Source organism: Euprymna scolopes, chromosome 32 (genome assembly GCF_053919585.1).
Source record: "Euprymna scolopes isolate OS-2025 chromosome 32, ASM5391958v1, whole genome shotgun sequence".
Taxonomy (NCBI): Eukaryota; Metazoa; Mollusca; class Cephalopoda; order Sepiida; family Sepiolidae; genus Euprymna; species Euprymna scolopes.
The window spans coordinates 20088564-20102500 of NC_136513.1; the positions used below are offsets into that span (position 1 = coordinate 20088564).

General features: G+C 31.0%; 1 protein-coding gene across 1 annotated transcript in view; it reads left to right on the plus strand.

The window, feature by feature from the left end:
- The first annotated feature begins 1310 nt into the window (after positions 1-1310).
- The window catches only part of LOC145256237 (cytochrome P450 2J6-like), a 41915-nt gene continuing 29288 nt past the window's right edge, over positions 1311-13937 (plus strand). Inside the window, exons 1-2 of the mRNA XM_080114886.1 lie at positions 1311-1993; positions 13587-13812. Of these exons, the coding sequence (XP_079971012.1) occupies positions 1621-1993; positions 13587-13812 (599 nt within the window). The 5' untranslated portion in view covers positions 1311-1620. The remainder of the gene's footprint in view (positions 1994-13586; positions 13813-13937) is intronic.

The following is a 13937-nucleotide window of genomic DNA, read 5'->3' on the forward strand; positions in this document are numbered from 1 at the left end:
ACTGAGATCAAAGTATAGTATCTGTTCTTTTACGCCCATACATGGAATACGACTAGTAGTTATTTTGTTGGGTACAAAAATATTTTCTCACATCAGGTAGTTATTTATTTATTAATCTATTAAGAGGGGAACTGAATCTTTATATTACAAAACCATATTGTGTCCACATCCGCCCCCGTTCGGGAGACAAGAAAATAGGGACAAACATGCATACAGTTACGCCCAACTGTCGTAGCATTTGTTGTCCTCAGTAAAGAAGGAGAAATCCTTTTCGATCGAGGCAATTTTATCCTACCTCAATTTAATTTAAGACCAATGTGTAGCACTTGTTCTGTCCCAGGGGATTATATATATTAAAAAAAACACACACACACACATTTTCGTCAACATAACCAGAAGAAATCGGCGCCGTAAGATTTCAACAATGAAAAACAATTTTTTCTGTATTACCTGGGCAGATGCTTCTAAAGCCAAAATTCGGATTAAATGAAAATAAATAAATAATTCATTTATTTATTTTTAAAAAATCCCTTATCGTTTTATCTGGTTTCTTATCTGATTTCTTTGTGTGAACTTAAACACGAACGCACGCACACACACACAGACACACACAGGCACACATACACGCACACACACACACATAAAAATGTTATATAAGTATGCATGTGTGTATAAACAATGTTGCATGAATATGTCTGTGTGTGTCTAGATGTGTGTGTGTCTCTCTCTCTCTCTCTCTCTCTCTCTCTCTCTCTCTCTCTATATATATATATATATATATATATATATATATATATATATATATATATATATATATAAGATTAGTTTTTTTGGAAAAAGAATTCCAGCAGAGTGCTCAATTAAAAGGAAAATCCAAATTTTAAGAGCGAATATTGGCTGAAGAGAGCTCGATAAGGATACCTTAAACGGGCCTTATTATCGGGCTTGAAACCGACGGTACCAATGACCTGTCTCAACTAACAACTTTCTGTACACAAAATATATATATATATATATATATATATATATATATATATATATATATATATAACTACTTAATTTACTCATATAAAATTAATATACGAAAGTATAGATTTATGCGTAAACTTTAAGTATTTACTTCAAAAGTGCTCAATACGTAGGTAGAGCTAGTTAGTAATTTATAAAATATATATGGCGATTAAGCTACACTTGTTGAACAATATAAGATGGAAGGCATACCATTTCGTGGTGTGTGTGTGTGTGTGTGTGTGTGTGTGTGTGTGTGTGTGTGTGTGTGTGTGTGTGAGAGAGAGAGAGAGAGAGAGAGAGAGAGAGAGAGAGTTGTTACATAACAAGTATTATGGAGGCTTTCCAGCTGAGTGGCACTGATTTTTTTTCCTAACGGCGTCTACGATAACAAGATTGGAAGATAAACACACATTCGAGGAACTCTTCCTTTTTCTACCCAATGTTTTGCTTTCGCTTAGTATATAAAAGCTTATTGTTTTTAATGCCTTCTACCGAAAGCAAATAAATCATAATAAGAGTGTCAACAATTGGGTTCACTCTCTCAAATAATTATATAAAAAATACAAGAAGAATTTTCATACAATCGAAAGCTCACCAAAAGAAGCACTAATGACGGCTCTAACGTGGTTTCTTTCGACGGAAGTGGCTTCCATCCAAAGTTTACTCCTTGGGGTCGCTGTGTTCCTACTTGTGAAATGGTGGCTCTCCGAGAGGTCTCTGAGCCGATACAATCTTCCGCCGGGGCCATGGGCGTTTCCCGTGATCGGTAACTTACCTCAGCTTGTGTGCGTCAAGGAATATAGCCGGGCGCTGACAGAATTAAGTGAAAAATACGGCGATATTTACCGACTGCGGGTTGGGCCATTTCATATGGTCGTTGTGTGCGGTTTGGAATATTTAAAAGAAGGATTGATAAAAAAAGGGGAGGTTTTCAATGGAAGACCCAACTGGATCTTTCTCATAAATAAAATTTTTAAAGATGGTAAGTGATATTTTTTTAAAAATTATTATTGATGTTTGATTTTGTCTATTATTAGCTTTCATTTACACTTATTTATCTATTTATATACCTTCAGTCTGCCTATCTATCTATCTATCTATCTATCCATCCATCTATCTATCTATCTATCTATCTATCTTAAGTCTGTCTGTCTGTTTATCTATCTATTTATATATCCAGCTATCTATCTATCTATCTACCTTCAGTCTGTCTGTCTATTTGTCTGTCTGTCTATCAATCTTCAGTATGTCTGTGCCTGTCCGTCTATCTATCTATCTATCTATCTATCTATCTATCTATCTGCCTTCAGTTTGTCTATCTATCTATCTATCTATCTATCTATCTATAGAAAGTAGAAAGTAGAAAGTAGACCTTGAGTTAACTTTCGGCAGTCTCATAACTCTCGCTTAATTGAATTTGTCATTTAGTCCTCACATTCCATGAACGACGCTTTTGACAAAAGGAAAAGAATTGCTGTTTTCTAGATCGGTATCTATCTAACTTTAATTGTTGGTATTTAAAACTTTAATTCAAGTTATTCTATTAAATAATTCTATAAAATCAGCAATAGATTCTCTGCAGTGCAATGTAGATTACATCATTACTAAATCACTGCGGGGAGGCACGTGTAGCTTTCTCCGAGTGCACCATAGAAGGTCTTAGACTAAAGCAGGCAATCAGTCGATTTAAATAAAAAGTGATTGATTTCATCGAGTCCGTTGACAATAAAATTATTGGAAGTGTAAGGTATTCGTTGATCCTCATATCATCCCGGGCAACGTCACATTTCCCTGCTTATATATATATATATATATATATATATATATATATATATATATATATATATATATACTAGCAAAAGTACCCGTCGTTGACTGGTTTCAAAAACAGCCTACAAAAAATTGACTCTGATTTATGAAAGTATGATAGGTTATGAGAAGGAAGGGTTGTAAAGAGATAACTTCGAATTTGGGGGTATGAAAACCAAAGCAAAATTTGATGAAAGTAAGAATATATAGATAAACCCCATAATTTATTATACCATACCTGTTCACACTGAAACACTCATCACAATATTCTGTGGATCTATATTAAAAAAAATTTGTTAAACTTTGTGACATATTTCCATTCTATGGAGGTCAGGCGCGAACGAACACCCCATAATTTTATTATAACATATTTCTTCAAACTGAAACATAATTATCAAAGTATACTTACGCAGATAGATATGAAAAGTCTTTATTAAAGTTTGTGCCTATTTCCATTCTATGGAGGCCAGGCGCGAACGCAGACCCCACAATTTTATTATAGCATTCCTATTTAAGTTAAAACATACAAAGTATTATTATGTACATCTATATCAAAAACAATTGTAAACGTTTTTTTTTTTTAATCTAAATTTTTTTATTTCCATACTTTGTGGATCAGGCGCGTACGCAGAATTTTAATGAACCATCATTATACCAGATCAAACATACTCATTCCTGTGTCTCGATACATCTTCTATCATTATATGTGATCAGTTTTCTATAATAGTCAACCATATAGGCGCCTATTCGTGACCAGACACACACACACAGACGTTCAGCTTTATATTATATATATATATATATATATATATATATATATATATATATATATATATATATATATATATATATATATGGCATAATCGTGTTTACATCGGTTCTCGGCAGATCACCGAAGCTAAGCAACCATAAGCCTGATTAGGCCCAGATGAGTGACCATTTGGGAATTCTAGACGTTATATGTACTCTCCGCTTATCTCGGCATTTGTTTCCAGTCGTCCCGAACATACACTTCACTTGTCACTGGTATTTAACAATTGTGACTCAGGAGAGGTGTGGTTGGAGATTGTGCAATATACATATATACTTTATTAATATTTTTAACAAAAATTTGAACATATTCAAATATATCAAAATTCGGTAATTGTTGATGGATCAATTAAATTTAAGTCAAAATAAAACGATTCAATTAATATGCTTTAAGATTATCAGTTTTTATAATGAAGCAGTCATATAATATTTTCATACAATTAAGACAATAAAGATCAAAATGAGACGATCAATTTTGTATTTTTATATTCTTTACAATTCTTTTGTGACCATTCGGTCAATTTTAAACAATCTGTCATTCGAAAATATTCCAAAAAATCGGCTCTATTCAGACGGTGAAAAAACATTATTTTTATATACATCAAAAACACATTTCTATTCCCTATTTAAGAGATCAAGCAGTTAAACCTACCCAGACTCCTAAAACTTGAAAGAAAGATCTCTTAATTGGGATTCGAAATATATTCTTTTATGCATATTAAATGTTTTTTTTCATCGTCTGAAGGGAGCCGATTTGGGGGAATATTTTCGAATAACATAATGTTTGAAATTGTTCGAATGGTGACGAAACAATTGTAACGAATATGAAAATACACAATTTGATGCTCTCGTTTTGATTTTTATTGTCTTGATTTTGTGAATATATATATATATATATATATATATATATATATATATATATATATATATATATATATTAAGATGGGGTGAATTTTTTCTTGATATGGATCTAGAAAGTTGTTAACAGGTGTCATTACCAATAATATGAAGTTTGACTGTACATTTTTAGCTTAGGGGACCCAACCTTTAGTTACAAAGTTTTACATACATACGTGTATATTACATAATTATGTATATGCATATTTCTTACAATATGCATTATTATTATTATTATTATTATTATTATTATTATTATTAACAACTACAATAATAATAATAATAATTTGGAATCAGAAGAATGGCTGCCAAGATACAACGACTAACGATAAGGAAAACGGCTGAAATATTAAGGAAAACCCTTGAATGCGGAGAATAATACACATGAACCACATGCGTGAGCCAGATAAACTGCTACAGAGGCAAAACATGAAGAAGCGTTACAGGGAATGAAGAACAGTGAAGCTTCATATCAACAAGCTCTACATTCCCATCACGCATCCCCTTCCATTGTCCTATCAACGCCCCCCCCAAAAAAAAAGTGTGAAACCAAATAGCCGAGAAGGGTCAAGGAGGATAGAAGGACCGAGGAGAAAGCGCTGACCAGACCTCCGCTGGACAAGCGTGAGGAGAAGTGGGACCTTGGGGAGGCTTAGTGTCACTCAAATTCCAGTACAGAACAATAGCCGCTGCTAGCGAGAAATCAATGGTGAGAGGCTGTTACGATAACGCAAATTCATTTGCAAATGCTATCGAAGGAGGTGGAGAGTGCTGGACGTCTGGGGAGACTTGTTGTCACTCAGCTTCCAGGGAATACCACAGGTGTTCAATCAGATCTTTGATGACCTGTGTGAAAGCTCGATGTGAGGTAATAATAATAATAATAATAATAATAATAATAATAATAATAATAATAATAATAATAATAATAATAATACCCTTCCTGTCCCAATGTTAAGACTGCAGTTTTAAATATTGACGATGATAAAACAGACTGAAAAAAAAATCAATAAAAATTAAAGTCCTTCTAAACAGGAATTAAACATAATTTTAATCATATAAACTACCAACGTGAACATAATTTCCAAAAGCAATATACCTAAAGTGAACCTACTTCTAATTAATGGCGTTATTAAAACAAAATGGAAAAAAAAAGATTTATTTTATTTGAATGTCCTATGTGGAGTCAATTTAATATGATTTCTTCTCTTCTGTGTTATTATATTGTGTCTATTTGTTGAGGCTGTTGTGTTATTTTGAAAATTTTATTTTCTATGTTCAGTTCCCATGACTGTTGATATTTCTCTTTTGAGTAGTTATTGTTGGTTTCATGTCTGTGTAAAGGATTTTGTAGTTATTTATCTATAGTCATTTTCAATGATGACTTTGCTGCTAGGGCGGCTTTGTCACCTCCTTTTATTTCTACATGATTTGATATCGAGCAAAAAAAACCCACCCAATATTGTTTAATATTGTTTCAAAAAGCCAAATGATAAATTATTGTTCAAAAAGCCAAATGATAAATTATTGTCTATCTCAATAAAAAAACATCGTTTCCGAAACGATCGTACAATTTATTGATTTTGTTTGTTCTTCCCTGTGAAACTGATTTTTAATTTTCAATTTTAATTATAAATTATCAATCATCTTACTCAATATAAAAATAGCTCTAGGATATATATGCCTATCGAGCTTATTATATATCTACATTACAACGAGCACTTTTTTCTTTAATTTTATTTTAATTTTATTAATGAATTTACTAATACATTAAAATATACTCTGCTCTTTAGACTATTGTTCTAATCCCCTTAACACACACACACACACACACATATATATATATATATATATATATATATATATATATATATATATATATATATATATATATACTGTATTAACAAAACCAAGACTTCAAAAAATGAATTAATAGCAACAGAAAGTGTATTTCATTGTAAGTTACAATTGTTTCCATACCAATTTGACAATTTCAAGCATTATGGCGTTTGAAATTTTCACATAACCAGCATTTCTTCAGACTTCTTGAATAAAAAAAAACACTCTTGACAATAGAACATTGTTTAAAGAAAATTCCCTTAACGGAAATGAAGCATGCGAGAACATTTACCCTGGAGGCATCCTCCGTCAAAAGCCCATTCAAATATTAATATATCACCTAATTTTCGTATCCTTATTTAAAAACAGTCATAAGAAGTTTCCACAAAAACCCGTAGCCATTTAAATTTTTTAAATAATACCATTCATTGAACTCCTAAATTAGATTTCTATATTTCTTTATTTCACATAATTAATTTTTTAAAAAGAATTTTTAAAATTTTATTTATATATTTATAATATGGCCAGAACAACCTTGCTATAACGTTACGGTTAATTTTTAGTTTCGTATTCGCTCATTTGTGGCAACAATGTTTACAAATATCGATTATCTTATTACTTAGAGTTAAGATTTAAGACCAGTTTATGGTTAATATCTTATTAAATAGGAAAATAAAGAAAAACAATATCTAATATTTATTAATCCTCATACAACATTCCGAGTAAAGGATCCTATTCTATTTTTCATTATTTAATATTTTAAAATTCATTATCGTTCTGATCAAATACGGTTCCAGGTAGTTATGAAAAAAGTAATTGCGAAGGGAGATAATCCATTACGTTGTTAACTACTAGTTAAAGAATTATGTGGAAATAAATGTCGTATTTAGTACTTATAACAGTTGAAGGGAGATAACTAAGGCCGTTTGATGTTTCAGGTCTAGTAGATACTAGAAAGCGTCTATGATTAATTAATTAATTTAATTAAACAGATACAGAAAAGGCTACGATAGCTTATTTAACAAATTAAGAATCTAAAGTATATTTTTAATCTTAAAACTGATTATTTACCCATGGGTTTAACCTACATCTGCTATTCATCCATAATCTACTTGGGTTAATCATGGCTCCAAAAACCAAAATTACAATTCGTGTATTGTGTTCTTGGATACCTAAATAAAATAATATATATCCTCTAATAATTATTCTGACAACAAAACCACCCAATAGCTACAAATGTGCTTCACTCCGATGAGAAGGTGTCTACCCTTGTATTTTTAGATAAAAACATTTAGAACAAGGGTAAATAAACCAGCAGGGATTCTACAAGCTTTAGATGTCAGATAACAAAATCAATTAATTTCCAATTCACTAATTGCTAATTTAATTTTTTAATAATAATTGCTAGTTTATTGTTAAGTTGTTTTATTGATCTGGAAAAGGGTACCACTTATTTCACCATCAATACTGCCACAACTAAATACTAAAAAATGCTCACTGTTATGGGACAGTGTTTCCAGTCTTTACTGAGCTTTATACCTTATCTATATTTCTTATCTAGTTTAGAATAATAGAAACCATATTTGCTTATTAGATTTTCATCCTTCGTTTCGACTACATCATTCCCAGTTATTTAACTCTACATTAAAATTTGACCCTTGTATCCGAGAATCCTTATTGTTATAAAAATTATACCCCAGTTACATTTAAGGCGTGATAGCAGAAACCTATTCCCGTGAAGACATCCCTGTAGGCATCTAGCCTTTTATTAAAAATTTATTCTTTAGAATTCACTACGTAAAAGGCTTCCAATAAACATAGATTGCGGACCGTGAAAATTCTACTGTGAGTAAGTTGATAACGTGTATTTTCTTTTTTTTTTTTTTTTTTTTTTTGTATGACGTGGTCCGTAGGTTCAAACTCCGCACGAAATTTCTTAATTTTTTTCATTAACTGCAAAGAATTTTATAAGACTTGAAAATTTACGTGTTTCTTTCTTTTTTTTTTCTTTTTTTTTTGCATGACGTGGTGTGTTGGTTCAAACCCAGCATGTAAATTTCTTAATGTTTTTCTGTCGTTAACTAGAAAGAAGTTTATTTATAAGATTGAAAAATTTACGTGTGTGTATATTTTTAAAATATCTATTATTTTTGCAATATAAAACTAAAATATTATAGTACTTTAATTTAACTTTATAATTGATTATAGAAAAAAAATTGTAAACTAAGCAAATATGATTTCTTCGTCGAAATAAAAAAATACATTTGAATTTAACTCAACTTCAAAGAAAACTTTTTTTTTAACTAAGTTTGCTTTAAACTAAGTGTTTGGTATAAAATGATTTTCTTTAATCAAAAATCCACAGACGGTAATACCTCAGTCTATTACAGTATAAATACAAATTAACATGTTTTTATATATAAAAAAAAAAGCTTTTAAATTTAACACCTCTCTCCCCTGGGCTGACTTTTTTTATCCCCCCCCCGCTACTATCACTATTTTTAACACTTCTCTTCACTCCGCCTGAATTTTTTTTTCTTCTTCTTCTTCTTCTTCTTCTTCTTCTTCTTCTTCTTCTTCATCATTACTACTACTACGACTATTATTATTATTATTATTATTATTATTATTATTACTATTATTATTATTATTATTATTGTTGTTGTTGTTATTGTTGTTATTTTTATTTATTTTTTTACTCACTAGGAGTAGTCACACACGCCATCACAACAGATTTATCTTTGAGAACAACCTCTGGTGTTCTCTGGAGTCTGAGTGACAACACGTCTTCCTAGATTACCAGTACTCTCCACCTCTTTTGATAACCTATGCAGATGAATTTGCGTTATCGCAACAGCCACTTACCATTCATTTCTCATTGGCAGCGACCATTCGTCTTCACTGGAATTTGGGTGGGAATATAAAAGCATATAAGATATCAACGAATACACACTCGAGAGTCAAAATAATGAAAAGAATATGCTGTTGTCCTAGTCCTAGTGATGACTCCCATGTAAATGTATACATGTATGTGTGCGCGCACAGAACAGATGGATATGGATAGGTTAGAATATATAGAAAACTAGTGAATGGAATAATGGATAAGTAAGTGCTAATACAAATAAGGGCACACGCGTATCATTAATTCTACTAGAGTGTTAACATACTTATCCACTATTCCATTTTGTGTGAATTCTTTATTTTATATTTCCTTCCTGTAGTTTTGAATAAACACGTTCAAATATTGAAAAAAAAAAACTTGAAACCAATATTAGCACAGAAACATGAATTAATTTGCGTAGGCTTTTTTTGTGTTTATATAAAGTTATGAATTAAAAACGTGTGTAATCAATTTTATTAGTTGGTTTGCGGTGAACCTTGCCCCTTAATTTATTATTTCTGTTCATGAGTTGAATATCAAGAAAATATGGAATTATTGTTTTCTTTTTCGAAAGTAAATTTAATGGTAGGTTTTTATTTTGTTTAGGTTTTCAGTGATGTTTTTTATTGCATAGGATTTCGGAAAAAAAAACAAGATGGCGTCGTATCTTATGTACGGTGTACTTTTATTTGCGAGACCTACTTTCCATAAATTCCAAACACAACAGGGACGTGCAGATGGGGTGGGTGTTAGGGATGCCCAAACACCTGTCCTTTTTTACTCCTGTTTTAAAAGTGCCCTTTTCAGAGGAATGTATTTTAAGCCTGTGCCCTACCGTGACTATATTTTTGCCATTTATTTTTACTTGAGCTCCTGCTCTGAAAAAGTCTATCCCCGCAAAACAAGCAGGACAAAACATGGGTAAGCTTAATTTTTGTTTGTAATAGAATTTTTAAAAAGTAAAATAAGTCATGTTTGTGCATAAAATTCTTATATTATATTGTTAATTATGTAAAGTAAGCTGGTGTTCATTTTGTTGAGATGTTTTGGAAGTAGGTTTCGGCACTTATTAGTAGGAATGCTAATATTTATGACCGCTACAGTCCTCTACTTTTTATAGAGGCGTTGTGTATATTCCTTTTGAAAGTTTGAATCCCTCGTCGCCAAGTTGTTGTTGTCCTGGAAGTAAACTAAGGAAAACACGGTGCATGGGTGAGGCCCCCCCCCCAACAATATGGTATAACTATCTGAATAACTGCTCTATCTTTCTTTGGGTGTGACGTTGGCTGGGTAGTTAACGACACGAATTGAAAATTTGATCGTGCCAAGTTCAACCCCAGGTTGTTTCACAGGAACATTTCTATCAAACCCACACCTAACCTTATATTCAATCTCCTGAAGAGAATATATTCTTCATTACTGATTACTCTCTAATCCAGTAGTTCTCAACCTATCAAATATGGCGACCCATTTTAGAACAAGCAATGAGGAAGCAACCCCAATCCTTTAAATATCTTATACATTCATTCATTTTTGTATAATAGACTGTGCCATATACTACGATTGTTTAATTATAGTATTTTATTATTGTACTATTAGTTATTTATTCGTGAAGTAACTATACATTTCGTAAATTCATTATTTATTTTAAATTTATTTAAAAAGAAAAAAGAATAAAAAATCAATAGATTGCAAATCAATTCAACATTTTTCGAACACACAAATTTCCACTTTTATGTAAATTATGTTTAAGAACTGCCTTTAATGAGACGACTGGTATTGCATTTTTTTTTAATCTAGCAATTCCACCGTGGATTCCGTTGTTGATATAACACACTAAGTTGTCTTCAGCATTTAATTGATTTCGGTACTTGTTTTTAAGGATGAGAAGTTGGGAAAATGCTACTTCTCACAAATTGTTGAGAACAGGCAATAAATTCCATATTGCGATTTCTGATATTGCTGAAAATTTTGGGAAACGTTTTGCACAAAGTTTCTGTAGTTGCAGTTTATCAATATGTTTTTCACCGTGTTTTATATGAATATGAGAACCACTGCTCTAAACTTTTAATAGCGTTGGTTTAAATTGTAGAGCCATGGTAATCTCAGGAAGACAAATAAAGGAAGTAGTTTCCCGTTGTTGTCTTGATTCGATGGTTATCTCCCCTTTCCTGAGTTAAACCGTGGCCTTCGTTATAAAGATGGCCGGCCAGCTGAAAAAATGACGTCATCGCCGAGGTCCCAACAAGCAAGATATGTGGAGCTCTTGACTGTCAATAATGAACAGTAATTTTTACAGACAGCATTACAAAACTTCAAAATTGGATTAAAATAAAGAAATAAAGAAAGAACACGATGATTTATACTGAAACTCATCTAATATTAATAATAAAAAAATAATAAAAAAAAAACAAGTTGTTTGTTTAAGTATTATAAGCAATTGAATATTTCGTTGTATTATAGATTTTAAAGATTAGAATGCGTTCTTTAATTACTTATAAATTACATTTTAAAAAAATGAAGGAACACGATTTGATTTGTAGTAAACTTGAAGTTTATTTGATATAATTAAATGAAAATTATGCATGTAAGATTATGAATATTTGAAGCAGAACACAAGCAAAATATTTGATATGAGTTAAGACAATAAACAAATATTAAAATTAAACTATTTTTTAAATCAAAATGAATTTTTTTTAATCAAAATGAACCACAATCAAAAAAACAATATTTTTAAAAATCGAAATGAATTTTTTTTAAATCGAAATGAATATTTTTTTAAATCATTTGAACAATATTTTTTTAAATCAAAACTGAAAAACGAACGATGAATTAGTTTAACTGAAAAACGAACGATGAATTAGTTTAACTGAAAAACGAACGATGAATTAGTTTAACTGAAGAACAAACGATAAGTTAAAATTAAAATCAAACAAATAATGTTAGTATAAAGAAAGTTACTAATGCAGAAATATTTCAAATATTAAATACATCAGACATTATAAAAATCCGTTGTGGAATTTAATTAAAAGTTTGAATTTTTCTGAATTTTTTTTTTTTTTATTAATAGGAATTCTCAAAGGTGGAGTTTTTAAAACATTAATAAATTCATGAAGTATTGCTCAGTAAAAAAATAATTAACCTAAAGAAAAAATCATGTTTCTTATTTAAGATTATTTCACCACATAACAAAAATAACATGCAAAATCATTTTTTTATATCCATATTTTCAGTTTGTTAAAATACGTTAATAATATAAATTGTAACACCACGAGTGAACGCGCGTTTTTTTTTTTTAGTTTAGTTTCATATTATATATATATATATATATATATATATATATATATATATATATATATATATATATAAAGTATTTTTAAAATTTTATCTTTCTAGCTTTAAAAAAAAGTTGTAAAATTTTATCAGCCGGCATAATTTATTTTTAAATATTGAAAAATTTCAGGAAAATTAATTTTTGCTAGAATTTTAAAACGTGTGTCAACAGCTTAAAAAAATCGTCTCTTCAAAAGAACGTGTTATGTCTCGCATTTTCCTTAGTTTTGTATGCTGTAAAAATTTTTTTTTTAATATTAGCAATTTATTTGAAGCTTCTTCTTTTGAATGGTAAAAAACTTAGGATGATAATCTTGAATTAAATTATAGTTACATCGTGTTAAATACAGGGGTGGGGAGCACGTTAAAACTTACTTTGCTGAATGGAGATGGCGTAAAATCTTTTCTTTTTACTGCATTAATCCATAGACAAGATAATTCTTTATTTTTCGGAAATGAAAATACTGTAACTTTCGGTCCTTTACGATAATTTCCTCTGCAATTCGGAACGATGCACCGTGAAGGCATTTTAATAAAAAAAGAAATATTACAATACGTTACGATATCTACCGGTGACAACAGTTGGTTGCTTGAGTCAAGCAATGCTTGACACCGGTAAAGGGACTATCGGTGATGACGTCAGCAGATTAAATTATTTTTGCCCACCGGCCATCTTGTCTTTTAAGACGGTCTTGGTTAAACGCGCCCCAGATACCAACCTGTAAATTTCTACGACTCGGCGCGGTACAAACAGCGCTTAGCCTTTCCAAATGGTCACCCATCTAATACTAGCAAGGTTCATCGTTGCTTAACTTCGGTGATCTGGCGAAAACCGGTGTGTCAACGTGATCAAACCTTCTAGGGGGTCAACAAAGACGGAATAATTTGCCGGAGTAATTCCATCGGTGTTCAGTAATTTATTTCCTTGCACACATGTCGAAAATGTAATTAGATATATTTTACGGAATATTCACACTTGATAATGAATTGATCTTTTTTATTGTAGGTGTAATGTTCAACACTGGCCATGTATGGAAGGACATGCGTCGATTCACGGTTTCGGCACTCCGAGATTTCGGAATGGGCAAGAGCAAAATGGAAGACAAAATCCAGGAGGAAATTTCCGAAATGTCTAAAGTAATCGAATCTCATCAAGGGAAACCCTTCGAGCTAAGGAAAATAATGGCCGAGGGCGTCATGAATGTCATCTACAGCATCGTTTTTGGAAACAGGTCAGTGTAGCACCTGGCAAAGAAATCCGATAAGTGAAAAATCCGTATATTTACTTATTAGACGAATACCCGGCGTTGCCCGGTCGTAAAATACGCTTAAATATTATATTTTAATTTATGCAAAT